General features: G+C 36.6%; 2 protein-coding genes across 2 annotated transcripts; both read left to right on the top strand.

The window, feature by feature from the left end:
- The first annotated feature begins 9566 nt into the window (after window positions 1-9566).
- Window positions 9567-13147, top strand: LOC138906485 (probable zinc transporter 10). Its single transcript, XM_070195360.1, has 3 exons — window positions 9567-10215; window positions 12320-12469; window positions 12574-13147. The coding sequence occupies exons 1-3, from the start codon at window positions 9616-9618 to the stop codon at window positions 12877-12879; spliced, it is 1056 nt and encodes a 351-aa protein (XP_070051461.1). The 5' UTR covers window positions 9567-9615; the 3' UTR covers window positions 12880-13147.
- Window positions 13148-18724: 5577 nt separating this feature from the next.
- Window positions 18725-19777, top strand: LOC138904835 (uncharacterized). Its single transcript, XM_070193337.1, has one exon. It carries the CDS (start codon window positions 18725-18727, stop codon window positions 19775-19777), a length of 1053 nt encoding a protein of 350 aa, XP_070049438.1.
- Window positions 19778-27680: the final 7903 nt, after the last annotated feature.

The raw sequence follows: 27680 nt of genomic DNA, 5'->3' as shown, positions 1-27680 counted from the left end.
GAGAATTCTTAATCTAGCTAATTCAGCACCCTTATATTTAAAGACTGGCGGTAATCCGCACAATCAGTAAGGATAAGAATTGAAATATATTTGAATTTTATATATAGTTTAATGACTGTATGGAAGGTTAAAAACCTTAACTCAAGCAAGGGATCTGTCATAATATAACACATACTTTTATTGAGCCCATGTGTCTAGCAGTTCTAACCGTGAAAGAAGATGCCCTTTTAACTCCTTTATCGGGCTGAGGTTCACGGCTGGCTAGACGAAGTCACTAAGGCAAAGCCAATAAGGGCAGTGTTATATTAGACTGTACCGACCATCTTGACACCAAGTCAAAACTTTATATATAAAGTTCATTTATATTTAAATAGATGTCGTCTCTTTCTTGGTTTATATAAGAGAGAAGTTAGATACTCAACATAGATATGTAGTCTCTTAGCCGGACATCGTCACGGCCAGAGAGGAGAGACTAGAAGAAAAGCTAACTAAGAAAGAAATAAGAAATATGTAGCTTGTGGCCAAGATGCAAGGCCCTCAAGATGAAAAACTGAAAACTTTATTTACTTTTGTTCTTCTATTACAAGCTACCAGCTACAAACTCTTACTTACAACTTAGAGAGAGAGAGAGAGAGAGTTTGAGAGAGAGAGGGTCTCGACTTCGCTTCCCTTCCTTCTGAACGAATGAATCTATAAATAGAAAAAGAAAAGGAATTTATGAACAGTAAAAAATGGGTCCCGTGGATCCCTGTTACAGTGTTTCTACTGTTGAAACAGTGTATTTACTGTTGATAAACAGTGTATTTATTTTAACAAGTTGTTTAGAAGAGAGTTTATCAAACCATCCATAGTATATAAGATGTATATATAGTATAGTATTTATATTTTATATATATATATATATATATATATATATATATATATATATATATATATATAGATGTATATATAGTATATCGATATAAGATGTATATATATATAAGCTATATTCGATAAGCTATATATACATCTTATATACTATATATAAGATGTATATATAGTATAGTATATATATTAAATGTATATATATATATATATAAGGTATATTCGATAAGCTATATATACAACCATCCATAATCATAGATTGTTCTAATAGGGACTTTAGGAATAGTTTATTTGTTTAACAAATCAAGGTTTTGAGGTATATCTACCTCTTCCAACCTAGTATTTTTCATACTAGTTTCTCCTAAATCCATATTTCAGAAACATATCTATGTCGAATATTTCATATCTATCTTATATATACCATGAAAGTACCTAGGCTCTGATACCATTTTAACAGGATCAAGTGGCGGGCGGTAATCCGCCATGCCTTCTCAATTAAGCTAAAACAGAAATCACCATTTGACCGAGAACTGGACTTGTTTCACACCTCACATCTGACATTTATATGTCTGGAAGGTTTCCACCAGTTAAAGATTTCTATTTTAACATACTTGAGAATTCTTAATATAACTAATTCAGTACCCTTATATTTAAAGACTGGCGGTAATCCGCACAATCAGTAAGGATAAGAATTGAAATATACTTGAATTTTATATATAGTTTAATGACTGTATGGAAGGTTAAAAACCTTTACTCAAGCAAGATGTCTGTCATAATATAATACATACTTTTATTGAGCCCATGTGTCTAGCAGTTCTAACCGTGAAAGAAGATGCCCTTTTAACTCCTTTATCGGGCTGAGGTTCACGGCTGGCTAGACGAAATCACTAAGGCAAAGCCAATAAGAGCAGTGTTATATTAGACTGTACCGACCATCTTGACACCAAGTCAAAACTCTATATATAAAGTTCATTTATATTTAAATAGATGTCGTCTCTTTCATGGTTTATATAAGAGAGAAGTTAGATACTCAACATAGATATGTAGTCTCTTAGCCGGATATCGTCACGGCCAGAGAGGAGAGACTAGAAGAAAAGCTAACTAAGAAAGAAATAAGAAATATGTAGCTTGTGGCCAAGATGCAAGGCCCTCAAAATGAAAAACTGAAAACTTTATTTACTTTTGTTCTTCTATTACAAGCTACCAGCTACAAACTCTTACTTACAACTTAGAGAGAGAGAGAGAGAGAGAGAATTTTAGAGAGAGAGGATCTCGACTTCGCTTTCCTTCCTTCTGAATGAATGAATCTATAAATAGAAAACGAAAAGGAATCTATGAACAGTAAAAAAAATGGGTCCCGTGGGTCCCTGTTACAGTGTTTCTACTGTTGAAACAGTGTATTTACTGTTGATGAACAGTGCATTTACTGTTTAAGTGGGGTCCGGCGGCTTCACTATTCTTGTGGGGTCCAGCTGTTTCACTGTGCTGGTCTTTTGTCTGTTTCTTTCATTTTGCGGATGAATTCTTCCGCATTCCGCAAATCTTCATCAGAAAGTATTTTTTCTGATTCAAAGGGTTGAGAATCTTCAGCGATATCATCGTTGCTGGTTTCACTCTGCATAGAACTGTCTGATTTCTCATATTGATTAATGAAATGAAGTAAATTTCTTTTGACCTCTTCCAAGTAATTATTAATCATTTCTGCTTTATCTCCTTCTTGAAAGGAGATCCTTCTGGCAATATGCCTGACTGAGCTGTCATCAATTACCTCTTTCTGAGGTTGGCTGGAATATTCTTGGATTTTTATTTCGATTGAATCCAAGAGTTCTTGACCATATAAAGTCTTTATTTTGGGATCCTTCTTCATTAACTTGTCCCAAAAGTTATTGTAAAAAGTCCTGTATAAGCATGAGACTTGTTCTTCGGTGAATCCGACTTCTGGATTCCATTTGTGTATCAAGGGAATAGAGAATTCCAGAAAGAAATAAATCTGGTTAATTTTATCTGGGTAACAAATATGATCTGAGTGATATAAGTTGTTTATAAAAGAGAAAATTTTTATCCATTCTTTGTATAACCTAAGAAATAGATCTGGTAAAATTTTTGTTGTTGGATCGTGGTATGACCACCAGTTCAGAAACCAATTAGGAACAGCCTCTGCAAATATCTTTGCACATACTTTAATAATCCAAGTATGTTTGTATCTATCATTATTGTAGTATAACACTTTATCAAATGCCTAGATATAATCCCAATAGGTAAAATTCATTCTAGATTTTTTAAGGCTTATCTGCCTTTCTTTCATTGTGGATATACCCCAGTCTTCAACAGATATAATTTGTTTAATTATAATTTTTGAGAAGTTATAAACGTTCTCGTCTGTGCTATACCCAGAAAAGTGCTGAAAATCTGCACTGCCAGTACTGGTTAATATTATTTCATAATATGAGCGGGTTTTGTATGACTCACCCGGATAATATAAACCATTTATTAAATACCTTTGGAATATCTTCCACGGTTCCTCTTTTCTCTGAATGTCAAAGTTTTCTAAAAGAAATATCATTTCCCTTTTTGACACTTTCTCATATGACTTGATATCATCATTGTCATCTTTTGTGATGGAAGCAAAAGTATCACTTTGCTTGGCAGAAGTATCTTTCTGTTTTTGAGCAGTCAAATATGCCTGCAAATGTGCGTATAACAGATTATCTTCTGGAATATCTTCCAGATGGACAGATGGTCCGATTAATGATTCTTCTCTGAGAGATATCCTCTCATTGGTTAAACTCTTTCTTCCCATTTGTATAACCGGGGAGTTTGACGTGGATCCGTATAACGATCCTGAAGGTGATGATCTTCCTCTGGACTGTGGGGATGATCTTCCCCAACCTCTACCTCTTCCCCTATCCCAGGGGGTTCCATCCTGTAAATATTCACGGGATAAGAAATCTGGCAGAGAATTATCAATTCCCTTTTTATATTGTATTTCAAAATCAAAAGGGGCTAATTGAGCCTGCCATCTTGCAAATATCATTTTTGAGGCATCATGTTTAAAGTCTTTGTTAAACATATATTTAATAGATTGTGCGTCAGTTTTTATCAAAAACTTTTGATTGTATAAGTCGTCTTGAAATTTTAAAACACATTTTACTATGGTTAGCATTTCATGTGCCACAGTAGCGTATTTTCTCTGGGCTTCAGACCATTTACCAGAGTAGAATCTAATCAGATATTCATGCTTATCATTGGGATTTATTTGTTTTAAAATCCCTCCGTAACCAATATTAGACGTATCAGTCTCTATAATTTTTTGCCATGCAGGATTAGCAAGGGTTAAGCAAGGTAAAGATTTAACACGTTGCTTAATATTTTTAACCAAAGTAGTATGACTATCAGTCCAAGGATTACTATAATATATATATATATATATATATATATATATATATATATATATATATATATATACATTTAATATATATACTATACTATATATACATCTTATATATAGTATATAAGATGTATAAATAACTTATCGAATATAGCTTATATATATATATAAGATGTATATATTATATATATTCGATATTAAATATTGAATATTAAAATTTAGGATGTTAAATAAAATTTAGGTCACAATTCTATAATATAATTTACAAAGCATTGCCTTAGATATTTTTTTAACATCCTTTTGTCTCTAATATCTATTTAATTATTTTAAAAAAATATATATATGTTGGGCCCACCTAGCCCGTTTAGCCCGCGGGCCGGGACCGTTTAGCCCGGGACCAAACGGTCCCGATCCCGGTCCATACAAAAAGCCCGTTTAGGCCCAGGTCCGTTTGGCCCGTTTAATTTGGGACCAGCCCGGAACCGTTTGGACCGGCCCACTTGGCCCGTTTAGGCCCGGGACCGCCCCCACTTGCCAGCCCTATTTGGAACACATCCTCAATTTATAATACAATATAATAAGACCATTTGAAACACGAATTGACCATATATCTTTGTCACAAAACTTATTCGGAATATTCAATTTGTAATAAATATCTTGAAACTTACAAGGATATTAGAGTTCCAATTCTTAAAGAAGAGTTTAGCCAACATACCTCAATTGAGCTTTCTTAAACTCTAAAATGTTCCGAAAATCTTAGCAACTTCAATCTATTTTAGAAATATAACAAGTTGAACTAAAATTAGAAAGACGATCATGGTTCTAGCTCATTTGAGCATTTTATCAAACACTAGGTATGCATTAAGGTATCAAAGTCCTTTTATGGAGGATTCCATCACCCCACAACTCATTCTTTATCATTTTTAGCTCAACATTTTTTCTACACCCCTTTGATAACACATGCATGCAAAATAACCAACTCCCGTATCCAAGAATTATTTTACTAATTACCCAATTCTAGATAAAATTCGAGATTGAGGATTAGGGTATAGAATCTTACCTCTAGGATGAAGACCTAGTGAGTTTTCCTTGTTAATCTTCAAAGATTTGAGTAAGAATTGAAGGACATTTTGTTGAAGATCACTCTCCCACTCTTGGGCACTCTCTCACTTACAAAATATCAGGTTTTTGCTCAAAATAAGGTCATTTGCGTATATATAACGAAGTAGAGTCGAGTTATGAAAATCCAAAAATGAAACTCCAGAACAGGATATGCGGTTGCATATGCGATCATAGAATGGATATGCGGTCTGCATATTGGCCGCATAACTTGGTGCCAAAAACTAGAAAAATCTGCGTGGGTCTGCGGTCACTATGCGGCCCGCAGACTTGTTCTGCGGTCGCTCTGCGGTCGCATAGTCGATCGCAGAATGACATCCAATCCAGCCCATACCTGCCTCACTCTGCGGCCATTATGCGTCCCGCAGAGTGATTCTGTGGTCGCATAATAGACCGCAGAAACGCATTTCTTTGCCAAAAATTTTCCTTTACTCCTCAATGCATTGTTCGATCCAAAAAGTCCGAGCCGCGGTGAGCAAGTTCGCCGCGAAGAATTTCTACAATCCTCAAACATGTAAGCCTAGTCCGGCATCATGAAACATTATTTTCCTTTGCGAAATTTTACGGGGCCTTACAATAACAACCCGTTTAGCTCAACTCCATAGTTTTTCTGTGAATGAATTTGCTAATCATAGTTTTAGTTTAATAATTATAGTTAGTAATCATTCAAAATTAAAGTGTTGATCATCCTGGATAGTATTTAAGCCAGAAATTTACTGAAATATTATTTAATTAAATTCCTATGATGACGATAAATAATTTATATTATCTTTGACTAGCAAACTAAGTTTTAATATACTGATTTTGTGCTAGTCAGTGGGTGATCAATCAAATTCTAATTCTAGAAGGGTCAAAGTACTTGGTTATAACTATAACACTGATGGTTTACTTTTTACTAATTAAGCCGACCTCCTACCAAAAATTGAGAAAGAGAATTCAACTATACTATGTGTTGTTTGGATGAATTTAAAGATTGAATAGCTCAACATATTGTTCTGTGGGTGCTAATATAGAAGGTCCTTTTATTTCTTTTGCCTTGATGTTATGAATTGTACTAGTTGATTTACACTACTCCTTAATCTCTACAGTAAACTGTAGATTTCCGTTATGTATTTGATATGAGTTGAATAGTTTATTTAATTAGCTGTATTATATTTTATGTTATGTTCTGGATTAAGCTGAGCATTATGGAAAGGGATTTTAAGCAGTAAGCATGCATGTTGTGTTGAATTATTTATAAGCAGTTTAGATTGGACATATTAAGTTGATTCGATCAGTGAGATAAACTAACCCACTACATGCCGGTTTTTCGATGCGACATAAATCAGGTAAAGTAGTTGAAGTAAACCAAACTTTTGATAGCAACTAATAGGGGAATTTTATTCAACAAACAGAAAGGAAATATAAAAGCTGGAAACAGAAGGGTAAGAGGTGAGAAGGGATTACACCAAGAGAGTGGGGAGGAGACAGAGAAAGAGCTGCAACATTAGATATTAACGATACCACTACTGATACTAAACATGTCTATTATTATAACAATATAATATTCCCTTAGAACCAACCAGCTATTGACACTTGTGCCTCATCCAGCTTGCCATATAAAATCCCCCCAAAACCTATTGGGCTGTTTCAATGTTGAGGCAATTTCACTTTTAGCCACTCGGCCGAAACTTTTGACAAGTTCTAGCCCATAAATCTATTATACAATTTGAAGTCATAAACTAACTAATGACTTTTTTTACACGTTTGATCCTTTTTTAACTATTATTTAAAAAAAAAAATAGTATCATTTATTGTTTATTCCATAAAGAACATTTTTTTTTTCATTATTAGCATATTATAAAAATTAAGCTCAATATTTAATAAGTTAACTGACTCACTAATCACATGAAGTACTTTTTTTTGTCTATCTCTATTCTCCCTTTCCAACATTCATCTTCTTCACTCCATTTTTGAAAATCTGATGCATATGTGAATGCCACATAAATTCAAGATGTATTGATTTATACGTCTTTTATACTTTGTATAACAAGTATTACTTTAATTCAAAATGTATTTTTATGTATATAATTGTTGTATATTTATTTGTGAAGTGCCGTCTTATTTTAAGATGTATTTTTAATGTATATTTCAAATATATTTTATATGTCAAGTGCCACTTTAATTCAGGATGTATTTTTTATGTATATGTTTTTTTATATATTTATATGCCATCTTAATTAAATTTAAGATATATTTTTATGTATATTTTACATTTCTAAGTGTCATCTTAATTGAAGATGTATTTTTTATGTATATTTTTATAAATATATTTTATATATTTTAATTCAATGTATATTTTTTATATATGCGTTTTGTATATATTAAAATATATTATTATCGAAGTAAGATCTTTATGTTAAGAAAGGAAGAAAGAAGGAAGAGTAAAACTTAAGAAAGATAATTAAAAAGAAAATAAAAGGAACAAATTTAGAAAATATATTGGTTTCGGCAGAAAATAAAATTAAGAAGATGAAGAAAAAGAAGGAAAGCTAATAGATAAAGAGAAAAAAGGCATGATTTTTGTACAAAGAATTATTGACTCTCCATTGAAATTGCTTATGTTTAGGGATTAATAATTAATATTCCTATTTTAATGGAACTGTGTGTTACAAATATAAATATTTTTTTGCCACAACTATAATATTAGATTTCATGCTAAGAATTTATTATATTGTTTTAAAACTGTGACAATTATGTAAAGTTCCCAAAACTAATTAAATGCAGTTGATCCCCAGGCCCAAATGGTCTTCCAGCCCAACTACAACATTATCCAACATTGGGTCCAATATCACGGTAGTCGTTTATCTATTTTAGCATTCATCTCTTAATATCGATTCTAAATGTAAACTCATAATCCTTAATTAAATGCTTGTATTGTTTTCGTTGCTGCTTCCAGTTGCATTTTGTTTTAATCATGAAAAGGTTGTATTTTGTAAAGTCCACGTACTATGGGGATATACCAAGTCAACATCAAACCTCGTTCCAAACACGTGCCTGCCTAATTCAGCTGAACTGAAAACTTATTTCATCACTGGCTAAAAAAAGCACAACTTAAATTAGAGTTTGGATAAACATGTGGTCCGTATTTGTAAGTACAATGTCCACTTGTACATATTTAAGTTTATAGAAAACTATATATATATGGTCCAGTTCATGCCTTTGCTAATAGCGTTTACTTTTATTTTTCTATTATAGAAAACTAATTTTGGCTAAGTTATTGAATTGCATCATTATAGAAAACATATTCTATTTAATTTTTTATAAGATGAAGGGGAGCCTTGGCGTAACTGGTAAAAAGTTGCTTCCATGTGATCAGGAGGTCACGAGTTCGAGCCGTGGAAACAGCCTCTTGCAGAAATGCAGGGTAAGGTTGCGTACGATAGACTCTTATGGTCCGGTCCTTCCCACGAGTTCGAGCCATGAAAACAGCTTCTTGTAGAAATGCAGGGTAAGATTGCGTACGATAGACCCTTGTGGTCTGGTCCTTCCTCGGACCCCGCGCGTAGCGGGAGCTTAGTGCACCGTGCTGCCTTTTTTGTTTATAAGGTTATGGAATGAGAATGATTGGGCATGTTGATCACATTAGCTTAGTCGGTGAACCCACTTAATGCTGATATTTCTCTTGTGACATAAATTAATCAGATAAACTAGTTTATCTATTTTAGCATTAATCATTTGTGGATATTGAATGTAATTCACAATCATCAAATTAAATATTGCTTTTATTTCATTTCATTCACCCTTTCTTTCAGTTACATATTTATTAATCATGAAATGGTTGTATCTTGTAAATTCCACGCATGAATTGAAACCACGAAGTCAACATCAAAACTCGTTGCAAACACGTGGTTTCGTAATTAAGAACAGCAAACAACTCCTTAAAACACACATACCCTTTGTCGTTTTGGAATTAGGATGCACATGTCCGTATTTGTAAGTACAAACTCCATTTGTACTGAATTAAGTTTACAAATCATTTAGGTGCAGTTCATGCCATCGCTAATATAGTCGTTTACTTCTATTTCTCTATTCTAAAAATATTCTTGTGGCTGATTTCAGCTACGGCATGCCATATTGTTCATTCCATTATTTTTTAATCCTAGCACAAGAAATCAAAAAATTCTACGTATATATATATAGTTGCCCCCAGAAAACATAACTCATAACACCAAACAAAAGAAAAACACATTATCACTCAAACAATGGTTAGTTATAAGCACATAGCCATAATCTTAATTCTCATCTCAATTTTCACACCTCAAGCTTTATCAGTAGTAGAAGATTGTGGGGCAGAAGAAGACAACTCATGTGTCAACAAATCAAAAGCTTTAGGCTTAAAAATCATAGCCATAGTCTCCATCTTAATCACAAGTATGATTGGAGTATGTCTTCCACTGGTCACACGTTCAATCCCAGCCCTAAGCCCAGAACGTAGCCTTTTCGTGATCGTCAAGGCATTTGCTGCCGGAATTATTCTAGCCACCGGTTTCATGCACGTGCTTCCCGATTCATTCGACATGTTGTCGTCAAGTTGCTTGAAAGAGAACCCTTGGCATAAGTTCCCCTTCACTGGATTTGTTGCAATGTTGTCTGCTATTTTTACTTTGGCTATTGACTCCATGGCTACTAGTTTGTACAGCAAGAAAAACAAAGCTGGTGTAATTCCAGAAAGTCAAGCTCAAGGTGGTGATCAGGAAATGGGAGCTGGAAACCATGTTCATTCCCATCATCACCATGGATCCTTTTCGACTAAAGATGGAGTTGATGGCACGAAACTACTTCGATACAGAGTGATTGCCATGGTTAGTTTCCTATTCTGTTACTCCTTCCGTCCCATTTTATTATGTGATATATTTTACTTTTTAGTTTGTCCAAAAAATAATTTAACTTTAAATTTTTTATTTTATCTTTTAATTTAATTTTATAGCTACAAAAATATCATGGTAAGATCACAAATTTAAAAAAAATGGACGGAAGGAGTACTGATAATTAATTTGCTTTATGTCATTTTTAATTCCACATGGTAGAAATTTTGAAGCATGTCGTCACAATAGTTTGGAGATAATTAACTAACTTATCAAAGTGTAAATATACTAAAGGGAGTTAGAAAAGATTGGATTAGTTTGTAAGCTCTTTGATTATGTTATTATGTTTTGATAGAGACCAACTTAATTATTGTTCACTGTGTTGCTACGTTGTTGACGTTAGATTGTTATGTTATTTTAATTAGAATAATAAAACAGATTGATATCATCGAACTAGACAGTGAAGGATGGGAGAAAAACGAACACGGTATTGTTATCTAAGCCATGTGTATTGACTCAATGTACGATGGTCCTTTTAATATTTTCCGTATTAAGTTATGAAAACGGTAAATGTCCAAATATGTCCTTGTACTATAATAAATTGAGCACATTTGGCATTCGTTAATATTTTAGCTCAAATATGCCCTTACCGTCACATAGTTGGTCCATATATGCCCTTAGAGTTACACAGTTGGCCCATATATGCCCTTTTCGAAACGGAATTCACCCAAACTAATTAGTTCTTTCGTTAATTATATTAAAGTGTATTACAAAAACTATTTCCTTTTTATTAGTATTTTTTTCTTTACCTTTTTCTTTTCTTTCTTCTTTTTTCTTTTCTTCTTTTTTTTCCTTTTTCTTTCTCCTTTATCCGATTTCCTCCATTACTAATGTCTTCTCCATTTTTGTCACCAATTTCACTTGACAAAACTCATGAATTCCAATTACTAAGAAAATTCTCCCATAAGGTAATCAAGTTCCAATTTCACTGGCCCTCTAAATAAACGAAATTAAATTATTCCAAAAATTATGGTTTAAACTTTAAAATAATAAAAATATTTCAATACTCAAAAGACCAAAATATTTAAATTCTTTCCAGAAAGATAATTTAATGATTAAAAGCCTAGAGTTCAAGTTGTAGTGTTATAAATTTGAGTTTTTCATATTTTTTCAGCTAGATATTTTCTATTTTTTTTATTAACTATGTAAATTAGGGGTGTACATGGAACGAGTTGGTTCGATTTTTGTCAAAACCAAACCAAACCAATTATATCGGTTTGGATTGTTCGGTTTTGTTAGATTTTTAGAATTTTTTTTACATAAATATTATTTCAATCTTACTTTGTTAAATTTTTTAGAACTAAATATATGTTCAGTAAAAATTAAAAAATTGACAAACATATGATCTATAAAAATATTCTTATGGGAGAATTTTCTTAGTAATTAAAATTCATGAGTTTTATCAAGTGAAATTGGTGACGAAAATGGAGAAGACATCAGTAATGGAGGAAATCGGATAAGGGAGAAAGAAAAAGAAAAAAAAAAGAAGAAAAGAAAAAAGAAGAAAGAAAAGAGAAAGGTAAAGAAAAAAGTACTAATAAAAAGGAAATAGTGTTTGTAATACACTTTAATACAATTAACGAAAGAGCTAATTAGTTTGGGTGGATTCCGTTTCGAAAAGAGCATATATTGGCCAACTGTGTAACTTTAAGGGCATATATGGACCAACTATGTGACGGTAAGAACATATTGAGCTAAAGTATTAACGAATGGCAAATGTGCTCAATTTCGTATAATATAAGAACATATTTGAACGTTTTATGAAAATAATACTCTCATTCGATCTATATTCATAAAATATCCACACACAAAGAAAATAGCTAGTTGGTTATTTGACTCTTGGGAATTGAAATGGCTCCACTAGTTTGAGATGTGTGAAATGATTTGTGTTCAAGGATAACAATAGTATGTTAATTATTTTGTTACAGATAAATAATTGAGAATTAATGCCTTATTCTTGAAACATTTTATGTCAACATTTTCTTATCGTTATGTTGAGTTCCGCAAAATAATTTAAAATTACGGAAATGTTTTTTGGCAGGTGTTAGAGCTGGGAATCATTGTTCACTCGATTGTGATAGGGATTTCTCTAGGTGCTTCAAATAATACTTGCACAATTAAAGGACTTGTCGCTGCTCTTTGCTTTCATCAAATGTTTGAAGGAATGGGACTTGGTGGTTGTATTCTCCAGGCAAGTTTTTATTTTACGACATATAATAAAAATAATTCTCAGTTCACTTTCAATATAATTCATTGTTTACATTTACTAATTCATATACACTTGTTTTAATTCAGGCTGAGTACAAGTTCTTGAAGAAAGCAATAATGGCATTCTTCTTCGCAGTAACAACCCCATTTGGTATAGCACTTGGGATAGCACTTTCAAGCACTTACGAGGAGAACAGTCCTCGGGCATTAATAACCGTTGGATTGCTCAATGCGTCATCTGCTGGCCTTCTTATTTACATGGCTTTAGTAGATCTTCTTGCTGCAGATTTTATGGGTGAGAAGTTACAAGGCAGCATTAAGCTACAGATCAAGTCTTACATGGCTGTTCTTCTTGGTGCCGGTGGCATGTCTCTTATGGCCAAATGGGCCTAAGATTTGTTTCCTTGATTGTTTTAGGAAATAAGTTTTTGTGTGAATCCTCCCCCCTTTTTTTCTGTCCCTCCTTTCCTCCAATTTTAAAATTGTAATTTGGTATCATTTTCATTTTCGTGACTCATTGTGAGTTTTAACATATTGTGTAAAATATGTCTCCTCTTTTTTCCTTAAATGTTTGCCAATGACCAAATCGACATATCTTATATAAGTCTTTCTAGTGAGTGAATCTTTGCAACTATACTCTTTAGAAATCACTAGAATTTTTTTTTTGTCTCTACTGACTACTATTCTTTTGTCCTTTTGTCATGACCCAAGTAGGGATGACCATCACTTAGTTGGCTTAGTCCCCAACCATGCGAACCAACTTAACTCATAACCTTCTCCAAGCTACACAACGCAACTGAACTTAGCAACTGAAATCCGTAAATTCAAAACTCAAGAACTAACAAAGATTATATGGAGTAACTCAAGATATGTGGCCGTTGGACAACAGAAAAGTGAATATAATCCATTCGTTCCCACGGAAAGACCTCGGATGCTAGCTCAACACAAGAATGCCATAAAAATTATCTAGACTTTTTAAACAAATTCAGTCAAACATACAACAAATATACAATTTGTATATAATTTTTTATTGTAAAAAATCCGTACAAATACATACATCTTGCATGTAACTTGCACAATTATGTTATTTGTATATATTTTGTATGTCATTTGTATACCTGACATAAAATTTGCTTACAATTTATCTATGTTTTTCTCTTCGAGTTTCAATTTGACTAATCAAAACCAACTCGAGGTTTCACCGAACTCTCTCAAAATTGAGATATAAACTCCAAAGTATATTACAATCATTCGCAATAATACCAATCCAAACAAATAACAATGTCGCAAAACCCGATTTTCGAATTCTAACGCTTCGAAACTTTTAAATAAATGTCAATAGAGTTTTTAATGGAGTTTAATTAGGTTTATTATTTTGGATAAATGATTGAGATCTACTACTATTAGTCAAGGTTTATATTTCGCGATAACATAGAATTAAAATAATCCTCAGTTCAATTTCATTAATTCATTGTTTACATTCACTAATTCGTACTTTCTTTTAATTCAGGCTGAGTACAAGATCATATAGAAAACAATAATGGCATTCTTCTTCACAGTAACAACCCCATTTGGTATAGCATTTCGAATAGTGTATACGGTAGAAATCGGGTACTATTTGATGGAAGAGCTAGACATTGAGTCCGAAATCGAAGCCTTCTTCTAGATCGAGGTCGTTATCAATCGAAGCCAGAAGAGACAGACTTCGTGTAATATCAGGATAGCTTTGTAACGGAAAGAGCGAGATATCCGTGATTGGTCAAGGATCGTGGCGTGAATCTCGGAACGGATCAAATCGGCAGCGGTTAATCAGCTGTTTATACGATTTCCTTCTGTAATTAGAAGTATACCATAATTAGAATTCTTCTACTATATAAAGAGGATTTTCAGTCATTTGTAATCATCATTGTTCATTAAGAAAAAGCTATACAATCATTTCTCTCTTGCTTATTGTTCTGCTTATTGTTCATCAGAGTTATTTTATCTTACTCGTTCTTGTACTACTATCACCTCGAGAATACATCATTTCGAGGTCGAGGCTCAGCTTGCATACTAGTTTGATTTATTTTATAGTTTAATTTAGTCATTTACTTTCTCATTTATCAATTGGTATTGGGTGAAATCGCATATCCTTAAAACCATAATATAAGTTTAATTGTTATCCAAATTTTAGAGTAAACAGTTTGGCGCCCACCGTGGGCTAAGGATAATAGTGATTATTCAATACCGATTCCAATAACACACACTACTTTACGCTTATTCTTGTCAAGTATTTTTGCTTTCAGGATAAAAACATGTCAAACTCATAAACCGTACTCACACATGGTGACAATGGCCTCGGATTTCAAGGGGAAAACGACAATGTAATTGCTCCAGGGGTCGAGGCGCCATAAGCTGATCTCGGGGGAGCACCAGTTTTCAACCCAGTCGACGTCAGTTCACATATTGCTTTGAATGCGAATCTAGGCGCGGACCCCAAAGGGAGTGTACGTAGAGAAGGCCGACCCGGTGGTCAACTTACACAGGGTGGAGGAGATGGAGGAGTCAGTCTCCAAGTGATATTCGAAATGCTACAGGCCCAACAAACTGCTATTGCACAACTACAAAATCAACATCGAACTCCGAGTGGGGCCGAATCGGAAGCCGCCCACCGAACTGAGCTAGTACCAGAAAGGCCGAATGCCAGTGAATAGGGGACTGATCCCGCGATAATGAAGATGCTCGAGGAGCTCACCAAATGAATTGAGTCAGGATAGAAGAAAATTGAGGCAAATGATAAGAAAGTAGAAACGTACAACTCTCGAGTTGATCGCATAGCGGGGGCACCGCCAATTTTGAAAGGGATGGATTCAAAGAAATTTGTGTAGAAGCCATTTCCTCCAAGTGCGGCTCCGAAGCCCATTCCCAAAAAGTTTCGTATAACGGATATACCTAAGTACAATGGGACCACCGATCCCAATGAGCATGTCACCTCCTACACATGCGCCATCAAAGGTAACGATTTGGAAGATGACGAGATCGAATCTGTTCTATTGAAGTAGTTCAGAGAGACTCTATCGAAGGGGGCAATGATTTGGTACCATAATCTACCGCCAAATGTCATTGACTCATTTACCATGTTAGCGGATTCTTTCATAAAGGCACATGTCGGGGCCATAAAGGTTGCGACGAGGATATCAGACCTTTTCAAAGTAAAATAGAAGGATAATGAAATGCTTAGGGAGTTCGTGTCCCGATTTCAAATGGAACGCATGGAGTTGCCACTGGTCACGGACGATTGGGCTGTTCAAGCCTTCACTCAGGGGTTGAATGAACGAAGTTCGATAGCATCACGTCAACTGAAGCAGAACTTGATTGAATATCCAGCGGTAACCTGTGCCGATGTACATAATCGGTACCAGTCGAAGATCAGAGTCGAAGATGACCAATTAGGAACTACTTCTGGTTCCGTATATCCGAACAGGTCTGCCGCTAGAAATCAGGGATAGCACTTTCAAGCACTTACGAGGAAAACAGCCCACGGGCATTAATAACCGTTGGATTGCTCAATGCGTCATCTGCTGGCCTACTTATTTACATGGCTTTAGTAGATCTTCTTGCTGCAGATTTTATGGGTGACAAGTTACAAGGCAGCATTAAGCTACAGATTAAGTCTTACATGGCTGTTCTTCTTGGTGCCGGTGGCATGTCTCTTATGGCCAAATGGGCCTAAGATTTGTTTCCTTGATTGTTTTAGGAAATAAGTTTTTGTGTGAATCCTCCCCTTTTTTTTTCTGTCCCTCCTTTCCTCCAATTTTAAAATTGTAATTTGGTATCCTTTTCATTTTCGTGACTCATTGTGAGTTTCAACATATTGTGTAAAATATGTCTCCTCTTTTTTCCTTAAATGTTTGCCAATGACCAAATCGACATATCTTATATAAGTCTTTCTAGTGAGTGAATCTTTGGAACTATACTCTTTAGAAATCACTAGAAAAAAAAAAGATTTACTGACTATTATTCTTTTGTCCTTTTGTCATGACCCAAGTAGGGATGACCATCACTTAGTTGGCTTAGTCCCCAACCATGCGAACCAACTTAACTCATAACCATCTCCAAGCTACACAACGCAACTGAACTTAGCAACTGAAATTCGTAAATTCAAAACTCAAGAACTAACAAAGAATATATGGAGTAACTCAAGATATGTGGCCGTTGGACAACAGAAAAGTGAACATAATCTATTCGTTCCCACGGAAAGACCTCGGATGCTAGCTCAACACAAGAATGCCATAAAAATTATCTATACTTTTTAAACAAATTCAGTCAAAACATACAACAAATATACAATTTATATATAATTTTTTATTGTAAAGAATCCGTTCAAATACATACATCTTGCATGTAACTTGCACAATTATGTTAGTTGTATATATTTTGTATGTCATTTGTATACCTGACATAAAATTTGCATACAATTTATCTATGTTTTTCTCTTCGAGTTTCAATCTGACTAATCAAAACCAACTCGAGGTTTCACTGAACTCTCTCAAAATTGAGATATAAACTCCAAAGTATATTACTAATCATTCGCAATAACACCAATCCAAACTAATAACAATGTCGCAAAACCCGATTTTTGAATTCTAACGCTTCGAAACTTTTAAATAAATGTCAATAGAGTTTTTAATGGAGTTTAATTAGGTTTATTATTTTGGATAAATGATTGAGATCTACTACTATTAGTCAAGGTTTATATTTCGCGATAACATAGAATTAAAATAATCCTCAGTTCAATTTCACTAATTCATTGTTTACATTCACTAATTCGTACTTTCTTTTAATTCAGGCTGAGTACAAGATCATATAGAAAACAATAATGGCATTCTTCTTCACAGTAACAATCCCATTTGGTATAGCACTTCGAATAGTGTATACGGTAGAAATCGGGTACTATTTGATGGAAGAGCTGAGACATTGAGTCCGAAATCGAAGCCTTCTTCTACATCGAGGTCGATATCAATCGAAGCCAGAAGAGACAGACTTCGTGTAATATCGGGATAGCTTTGTAACGGAAAGAGCGAGATATTCGTGATTGGTCAAGGATTGTGGCGTGAATCTCGGAACGGATCAAATCGGTAGCGGTTAATCAGTTGTTTATACGATTTTCTTCTGTAATTAGAAGTATACCATAATTAGAATTCCTCTACTATATAAAGAGGATTTTCGGTCATTTATAATCATCATTTTTCATTAAGAAAAAGCTATACAATCATTTCTCTCTTGCTTATTGTTCTGCTTATTGTTCATTAGAGTTATTTTATCTTACTTGTTCTTGTACTACTATCACCTCGAGAATACATCATTTCGAGGTCGAGGCTCAGCTTGCATACTAGTTTGATTTATTTTACAGTTTAATTTAGTCATTTAATTTCTCATTTATCAATTGGTATTGGGTGAAATCGCATATCCTTAAAACTATAATATAAGTTTAATTGTTATCCAAATTTTAGGGTAAACAGTTTGGCGCCCACCGTGAGGCTAAGGATAATAGTGATTATTCAATACCGATTCCAATAACACACACTACTTTACGCTTGTTCTTGTCAAGTATTTTTGCTTTCAGGTTAAAAACATGTCAAACTCATAAACCGTACCCACACATGGTGACAATGGCCTCGGATTTCATGGGAAAAACGATAATGTAATTGCTCCAGGGGTCGAGGCGGCACAAGCTGATCTCGCGGGAGCACCGGTTTCCAACCCAGTCGACGTCAATTCACATATTGCTTTGAATGCGAATCTAGGCGCGGACCCCGAAGGGAGTGTACTTAGAGAAGGCCGACCCGGTGGTCAACTTACACAGGGTGGAGGAGATGGAGGAGTCAGTCTCCAAGTGATATTCGAAATGCTACAGGCCCAACAAGCTGCTATTGCACAACTACAAAATCAACATCGAACTCCGAGTGGGGCTGAACCGAAAGCCCCCCACCGAACTGAGCTAGTACCAGAAAGGCCGAATGCCAGTGAATAAGGGACTGACCCCGCGATAATGAAGATGCTCGAGGAGCTCACCAAACGAATTGAGTCGGGAGAGAAGAAAATTGAGGTAAATGATAAGAAAGTAGAAACGTACAACTCCCGAGTTGATCATATAGCGGGGGCACCGCCAATTTTGAAAGGGATGGATTCAAAGAAATTTGTGTAGAAGCCGTTTCCTCCAAGTGCGGCTCCGAAGCCCATTCCTAAAAAGTTTCGTATGACGGATATACCTAAGTACAATGGGACCACCGATCCCAATGAGCATGTCACCTCCTACACATGCGCCATCAAAGGTAACGATTTGGAAGATGACGAGATCGAATCTATTCTATTGAAGAAGTTCAGAGAGACTCTATCGAAGGGGGCAATGATTTGGTACCATAATCTACCGCCAAATTCCATTGACTCATTTGCCATGTTAGCGGATTCTTTCATAAAGGCACATGTCGGGGCCATAAAGGTTGCGACGAGAATATCAGACCTTTTCAAAGTAAAACAGAAGGATAATGAAATGCTTAGGGAGTTCGTGTCCCGATTTCAAATGGAACGCATGGAGTTGCCACCGGTCACGGATGATTGGGCTGTTCAAGCCTTCACTCAGGGGTTGAATGAACGAAGTTCGATAGCATCACGTCAACTGAAGCAGAACTTGATCGAATATCCGGCGGTAACCTGTGTCGATGTACATAATCGGTATCAGTCGAAGATCAGAGTCGAAGATGACCAATTAGGAACTACTTCCGATTCCGTATATCCGAACAGGTCCGCCGCCAGAAATCAAAGAGATATCGATAGGGAATCTCGGTCGAACAAAGACCGATATCAACCATACATCGCAGATCGTAGGAACGACGGTCCTGGATGCAATTCCACCCGAAATGACCGAAGAAGTGATCAAGGACAGAGTTCTCGGGGACTTATGAGCAAAAGTGGTTTTGATAAGCACACTGATCCCACAAAGGCACCTCGATTGTCGGAGTATAACTTTAATATCGATGCATCATGTATTGTATCGGCAATTGGACGAATCAAAGATACTAGATGGCCCAGGCCCATACAGACCGATCCTTCCCAAAGAAACCCCAATATTATGTGTAAGTATCACGGCACACATGGCCACAGAACTGAGGATTGCAGGCAACTAAGAGAGAAGGTAGCCCGTCTATTCAACGAGGGTCACCTTCGAGAGTTCTTATGTATTGAGCCAAGAATCATTTCAGAGAAAGGGATGCCAACAGGAAAAATGAACAGGAAGAGCCACAACATGTGATCCATATGATCGTCGGTAGGGTCGATATTCCACAAGGGCCTGTGTTCAAACGCACCAAGGTATCAATTACTAGGGAAAATCGGACCCGAGATTATGTGCCAGAAGGCACCGTATCATTCAACGATGAGGAAGCAGAAGGAATTTCTCAACCCCACAACGACGCTCTGGTAATTTCTATCTTTATGAATAAAGTTCAAGTTAAGCGTATTTTAGTGGATCCAGGTAGCTTGGCAAATATCATCCGATCGAGGGTCGTGGAGCAGCTCGGCCTACAAGACCAAATCGTGCCTGCAGCTCGGGTCTTGAACGGTTTCAACATGTCCAGCGAAACGACTAAAGGATAGATCATTTTACCAGTGAACGTGGCTGGAACTATTCAAGAAACCAAGTTCCATATAATTGAGGGCGACATGAGGTACAATGCCCTACTCGGGAGGCCCTAGATTCATAATATGAGGGTAGTCCCTTCGACTCTCCACCAAATATTGAAATTCCCGATGTTGGATGGGGTGAAAACAGTATATAGGGAGCAGTATGCTGCAAAGAAAATGTTCGCGGTCGATGAGGTAATACCAATATCGGCACTTTCGACGTCAAAGGGATCGGAGGTCAAAGGAAAACAGGAGGCCAAATAGCAACCACAGCCACCAACCTCGGCTGAATCGGAGAAGCATGGAATGGAAGAAGAAGACGACGATTATTGGATCCCTCGATCCTTCGTTATTCCCGAAGATTCCGACGACACCAAATCAACAGTCGAAGAGCTGGAACATGTTATATTGATCGAGTACCTACCCGAATGAAAGGTATACCTGGGTACGGGGTTAACCCCCGAACTCAGGAAGAAACTCATTAAATTTCTTATTGATAACATAGATTGTTTTTCTTGGTCCCACTTAGACATGATAGGGATCCCACCAGAGATAACAACACATCGATTGAGTCTGGACCCAAAGTTCAGGCCAGTGAAACAAAAGAGAAGGTCCCAGTCCGAGGTAAAACACACATTCATCAAGGACGAGGTAACTAAACTTCTCAAAATAGGATCCATTCGGGAAGAAAAATCTCCTGAATTGTTAGCCGATGTAGTTATAGTCCCTAAAAAACACAGGTTCTACCTACCAATGCCTAGTAAATAAAATGTTCGAAGAACAAATAGGTAAGTCAATAGAAGTATATATTGATGATATGCTAGTTAAGTCCCTACGCGCAGAGGACCATTTGACACATTTGTAGGAAACGTTCAAGATACTGAGAAAATACAACATGAATCTCAACCCCGAGAAATGTGCTTTCGGGGTCAGTTCGGGCAAGTTCCTTGGCTTTATGGTGTCGAATCGGGGGATCGAGATCAACCCCGATAAAATCAAGGCTATCGAAGACATCACAGTCGTAGAAAGTGTTAAAGCCGTATAAAGGCTGACAGGGCGGATAACTGCTTTAGGTCGATTCATCTCGAGCTCGTCAGATTGGAGCCATAGGTTCTTCTCACTACTCAAAAAGAAGAACAATTTCGCCTGGACCCCGGAATTCCAGCATGCGTTAGAAGAATTAAAACGATACCTCTTGAGCCCACCATTGCTTCATACTCCAAAGGCATATGAGAAGCTCTACTTATACCTAGCAGTCTCGAAAATTATGGTAAGTGGTGTCCTAGTTCGAGAAGAGCAAGGTACGCAATTTCCTGTTTATTATGTAAGTTGAACTCTAGAGGCAGGGTCTCGAAAATCGTCGCCGGTTTAGAGGACTTGGTGGTCTCGGCAGTCTTCCTCACTCGTGTCACAAGTACCGAGTCACCACGCTTGTTTTCTTCTTCTTCTTCTTCTTCTCTCTGCGTTTGGACTGACTCTACAGTCAGAGGGATAACATTCCCCCTGCATCTTCGAGCTGCTGCCTTTTTGGGTTTGGGGTCCTCGGATGTCGAGACCCTCTTTCTTTTATTATCTTTCCCCGGCTTCGGAGCCGGGGCCATAGCCTCTTCCTCGCTGCTCGGAGGCCTCAAAACTGCATCTTTGTTAAGTCCTGCACAAGAAAGAAGTAAGTAAAACACACATAACCAATGCCTCAGAAATAAGAAAACGGAAACTCACCATGGTTCTTTGCTTCCCACCGACCTTTTGCCATGTCACACCAACAGCGCTCAGCATAGGAAGAGGTCGAAACCAGCTTTTGAACCCAGTCCTCAAGGTTAGGGACTGCTCGAGGCATCCAAGCAACCGATGCACGACGAAGGAAGATGTTAAATGAAGCAGAAAATAAAAACATTGAAATTGATAATTAGAGTGCTACTTAAGCTTCGGGTTCCATTTCTTAGGAAATGGCATTTTCTCCTTCGGGATAAGGTCACAAGTCCTCACCCGAACGAACCGACTTATCCACCCCCAGTCCTTGTCCTCGTCGATACTCGAGAACAACATCTTGGTCGCTCAATGTTGCAGTTTGATCAACCCTCGAAAGATTCAAGGGCTGTATAACCTGATGAGGTGATCGAGGGTGAACAACAACCCCCCAGCTTTGCTAGTGAAGAATCGAAGCATGATCACAATGTGCCAAAAGGAAGGGTGTATTTGGCCTAGAGTCACCTGATAGTAACGGCAAATGTCAATGATGACCGGATCGGGGGGGACCAACGTGAAAGGATAAGTGTAAACACTTAGATACCCTTCCACGTGGGTAGTAATGCTTTCTTCAGGAGAAGGGATCTCTACAACTTTGTCCCCCCAGTTGCAATCCTTTTTGATATCCTCGAGATATCCCACCATTATCGAGCACATATACCTCGATACGTGCTCACATCGACCAGATATCGATGGAGGATTTTTGATTTTGAAGTCAGATTTAAGAACACACGGGTCGGGAACATACTCCCCAGGGAGCGGTTCCGCCGGCGTTTTATCACCTGCCGGCCGTGAAGAAGAAGAGGAAGCTTTTTCCTTTTGTGGAACAGTTTTGGATGTTTTCGCCATTATATGAGTTGAAGAAAGAGGAAAGTAGTAAGTTCTGGTGGTTCGAAACTAGCGGAGATAATCTAAGAAGTAATGAAAGATAAGAGATTAAGAGAGTTAAAAGCTTAGAAAAACTGATGAAGATGAAAGTAAAGTTTGATTCAGCAAAAAGAAGCCATATTTGTAGATTTACGGTGACGGCACGACGGCACTAGTGGCCGACCGCCCAGTGACGCGCATTAATTGTTTGGGGAACTGTACCGACGGGATGTTTCGGTCACTCCCATCGCTTATGTCACGAGGATGACATCATTATCTATCGAGTTCATAGAAAAATCAAGGCTCAATTCATTTCTTATCATTATATTCCAAGAAACAAGGGATTTATCTATATACAGTAGAAATCGGGGCTACCCGATTTCACTATTTGATCGAAGAGCTGAGACATTAAGTCCGAAATCGAAGCCTCCTTCTAGATCGAGGTCGATATCAATCGAAGCCAGAAGAGATAGACTTAGAGTAATATCGAGATAGCTTTGTAACGGAAAGAGCAAGATATCCGTGATTGGTCGAGGATCGTGGCGTGAATCTCGGAACGGATCAAATCGATAGCGGTTAATTAGCTGTTTATATGATTTCCTTCTGTAATTAGAAGTATACCATGATTAGGATTCCTCTACTATTTACAGAGGAGTTCCAGTCATTTGTAATTATCATTATTCACTGAGAAAAAGCTATACAATCTTACTCGTTCTTGTACTACTATCACCTCGAGAATAAATCATTTCTAGGTCGAGGCTCAGCTTGCATACTGGTTTGATTTATTTTACAGTTTAATTTAGTCATTTACTTTCTCATTTATCAATTGGTAATGGGTGAAATCGCATATCATTAAAACCATAATATAAGTTTAATTGTTATCCAAATTTTAGGGTAAACAAATAGCACTTTTAAGAACTTACGAGGAAAATAGCCCACAGGCATTAATGACCATTAGATTACTCAACGCATCATCTGCTGGCCTTCAGATCTATATGGCTTTGGTAGATCTTCTTGCTGCAGATTTTATGCGTGACAAGTTACAAGGCAGTATTAAGCTACAGATCAAGTCTTACATGGCCAAATGGGCTAATATTTGTTTTCTTGATTGTTTTAGGAAATAAGTTTTTGTGTGAATCCTCCCCCTTTTTTTTCTGTCCCTCCTTTCCTCCAATTTTAAAATTGTAATTTGGTATCCTTTTCATTTTCGTGACTCATTGTGAGTTTCAACATATTGTGTAAAATATGTCTCCTCTTTTTTCCTTAAATGTTTGCCAATGACCAAATCGATATATCTTATATATTACGTCTCCATATATTGTACTTATTCTTACAATCTATATACGAGGTAGGGGATAATGCCTAACCCCCATCACCTCAGGCCAGTATTGTAACGACCCGACTGGTCGTTTTGACAAATTGCATCCGTCTCGGCAGTTTGAGGTCACGAGTAGCTTCACACAGTGTATTATGACTTGCGTGCATCATCGGTTTGGGATTTTGGGAGGTTCGGAAAGGGTTTTTAGGAGTTACTCTCATTTGAGAAGCTTGAAGTTGAAGGAAATGACCTAGGGTTTGACTTTTGAGTATTTGATCTCGGATCGGAGTTTCGATGGTTCCGGTAGGTCCGGACAGTGATTTTGGTCTTGGGCGTATGCCCGAAATTTTATTTGGATATTTCTAAAAGGTTTCAGCATCATTAAGGCTATCGGGTCCGGATTGTGGTTTCGGAACTTGAAATAGGCTCGTTTCTTCATTTGGAACTTGGCTGCAAAATTTGGTATCATTTGGAGTTGATTTAATATGGTTCGGACGCTCTGTTGCGATTCTAGAAGTTCATTATGTTTTCACGTGTTTTGGCATTCGAATCGTGATTCTAGAGGTTATTTTGATATTTTGATCGCTCGAAGGAGTTCATGTTATGTTTTCAGACTTGTTAGGGTGTTTGGTTTAGAGCCCTGAGGGCTTGGATGAGTTTTGTACGCGTTTCAGAGTGTTGGATGAATGTTCAGTTATGCTGGTGTCTCTGTTCTTGCATTTGCGTGGTTTTCATCGCATTTGCAATGTCCGCATTTGCGAGATCATTCTCGCATTTGCGACGATAGGCTGGGGCATGGTACTTCTCATTTGCGAACTATTTCATCGCATTTGCGATTAGGCAACTCCGCATTTGCGACACAAGCAGTCGCTTTTGCGAAAACTCCGAGCTCACATTTGCGAGTCTTATGTCGCATTTGCAACTTTGATAGACCTGGTCAGCCTTCGCTTTTGCGATACTTTTGTCTCATTTGCGAGCATCGCATTTGAGATTATGATGTCGCAGAGGCTGGTATTAAGACTTCCATTTCGGGACTTAGCTTTATTTTATCATGTTTTGAACCCTAGCCTCGATGGGAGGCAATTTTGTAGAAGAATTTTCATACTAAATCATTGGGTAAGTACCTCTTATCAATTTTCAATTGTATTTTGTGATTGTACATTAGATTTAACATCAAATTGATGAGAATCTAAAGAAAAATTTGGGAAAAATTGTAAAATCTTTCAAAATGAAAAAAATGATGATTTGAAGGACGCTTGGTATCCGAACTTGATAATTTTGGTATGGTTGAACTTGTATCGGAATGGGTGTTCAGGTTTTGTAAATTGTATCGGGTTCCGAGGTGCAGGCCCCTTGGGGGGGGGGGATTGACTTTTGTTGACTTTTTGCAAATTGTATAAAGATCATAGCTTTGTTTATTGAAGTTGTTTTCTTTTGCATTGCTTGATGTATTTAAGTCGTCTTTAGCTAGATTGAGCCGAGCGGAGGTGAATTTGTAAAGAAAAATCTAATTTGAGTATTGATTTGGCCGAATTGAGGTAAGTGTCTTGCCTAACTTTGTATAGGGGAAGCTACTCGTTAGGAATTGAGTTAATTGTGCTATCTTGTTATGTGAAAGCCGTGTACACAAGGTGACGAGTGGGTACATGGTCTATATGTGGTATTTGATCGGTTTAGATTGTCTAGTGTCATTCCATGCCTTTAATTGAATTGTCACAACATGTAGTATCTCGTTGTTAGTCTACTCTTACATGCTTTATCTGACGTTGTTAGCACCTAACTGTACTTCTTACTCGTTATTTGGCCTTATATGCCTTAGTTGAAGTTATTGCCTTCTTTATGGTCTTGTTACAGCTTAATTGTTGAGTTTCTTCTATGTTTTGTACTTATCTGCTACCTGTACTAATTGTTGCGATTGCATACTTAGTTATCACGTGCCTTACCCGTCTGGTGATTTTTGTAAAGTTTGTTGTGTTCCTCCGGGTTCTATGTGGTTCCTTTGTTGTTGCGTACTGATACTCTTGATTGTAGAAATTCTTGTAAATGGAGTTATTAAATTGTTGTTGTTGATTTAAATTATTGTAAGGGGGATCAGGTTGCACGCCACAACATGTGAAATAAGGGAGGTGGTAAAATAAGTAAGGATGTTTATATTGTGATATTGTTATTATACGGTGGGATCGGGTTGCACGCCGGAACAGGTGAAATAAGAGTGAATTGATGTGGTGAAATAAGGGTGAATTATGATATTGATATTATATGGTGGGATCGTGTTGCGTGCCGCAATATATTTTATTTATTGGTATGATATTGATATTATACGGTGGGATCGGGTTACACGCCGCAACATGTGAAATAAGGGTGAATTGATATGGTAGAATAAGGGTGAATTTTGATATTGATTTATATGGTGGGATCGGGTTGCGCGCCGCAACATATTTTGTGTTTTGTATTCCATGTTTTGTGCATTAGTTTCAGTTCTTTCATACGAGATTCTGAGAATTTGTATTCCCGGTTCTTTACTGTTTTTCGAGGATTGAGTTATTGTCGTTGACTTAGCGCCTTGATGTCACTTCCTGAGTACTTTTTCCTAATACTATTATTCTGGTAAATTAATTTTCTAGGTGAATTTACTACGTTGAGTCATTGCCTCATGTCCTGCTGAGTTGTTAGTAATATAGTGATTTTAGATAAATAAAAGAATTAATATCATGCTGCCTTGTGTGACTTTTAAGTTAAAATCCGCCGTTTATTTCGATACTTACCATTTTCTACTAGTTGTCATATTTTACTTCAATTGATTTCTCAACTTAATCTCCTTGTCCCTTCTGAGTTTTTTTATTTTACTTTAAAAGGAATCGTTATTATATTGTAATTCAATAAATTCTATATTAAATTCAGTAGCTTATTCGATGTTGTATTTATTTGAAAAAGGTTATTTTCATTACCCAAATGATTTCCAAAATAAACTCATTTTTCTCATTGATTTCCTACTTGGTTCAGAAGCTGTAGTTTTACTTTTCGATATATATACATAAAGTTTCTTGAATATCCTAATTAGCATTTGTCACGGATATTATGTACTGTGTAGCACGTGAATTTTGCCATGCAATGTGAGATGGAAAGATGTGGGCACAAGGTGCCGTGGGTGTTAAAGGTTTGAAAGATGTGATCTATGGTATGAGATTACGAGAATTGGGATTATTGGAGTCGTGTATTAGAAACAATTTGATTGGTTGAGTTGACATCATTTTCCCTACTTGAGCACATTTACCCTTGTATGTATCCCAACTATGTTGTTGTCTAATTACTTGGTTATTTCTCGTTGCCGGTCGCATTTCCCCTATCGTTACTACTGTTTGTAATCTGATTCTGTTTGCTATTGACATTTTTTTAATATTCCTTTCTTGCTAGCTTTATGTCATATCCTGCACAAGTTAAGATGTTTAACGAGTGTCTTGACCTGGACTCGTCACTACTCTACCGAGGTTAGGCTCGATACTTACTAGGTACCACCGTGGTGTGCTCTGCTTCTACACATTTATTTTGTGTAGATCCAGGTACTTCGGATTGAGTCGGTTTTGAGACTCATGCTTGGTGT

This window comes from Nicotiana tomentosiformis, chromosome 2 (assembly GCF_000390325.3).
Source record: "Nicotiana tomentosiformis chromosome 2, ASM39032v3, whole genome shotgun sequence".
NCBI classification, from domain to species: Eukaryota; Viridiplantae; Streptophyta; class Magnoliopsida; order Solanales; family Solanaceae; genus Nicotiana; species Nicotiana tomentosiformis.
Note: the sequence above shows the minus strand (reverse complement) of the source record. Positions and strands in the feature narration are given on the sequence as shown.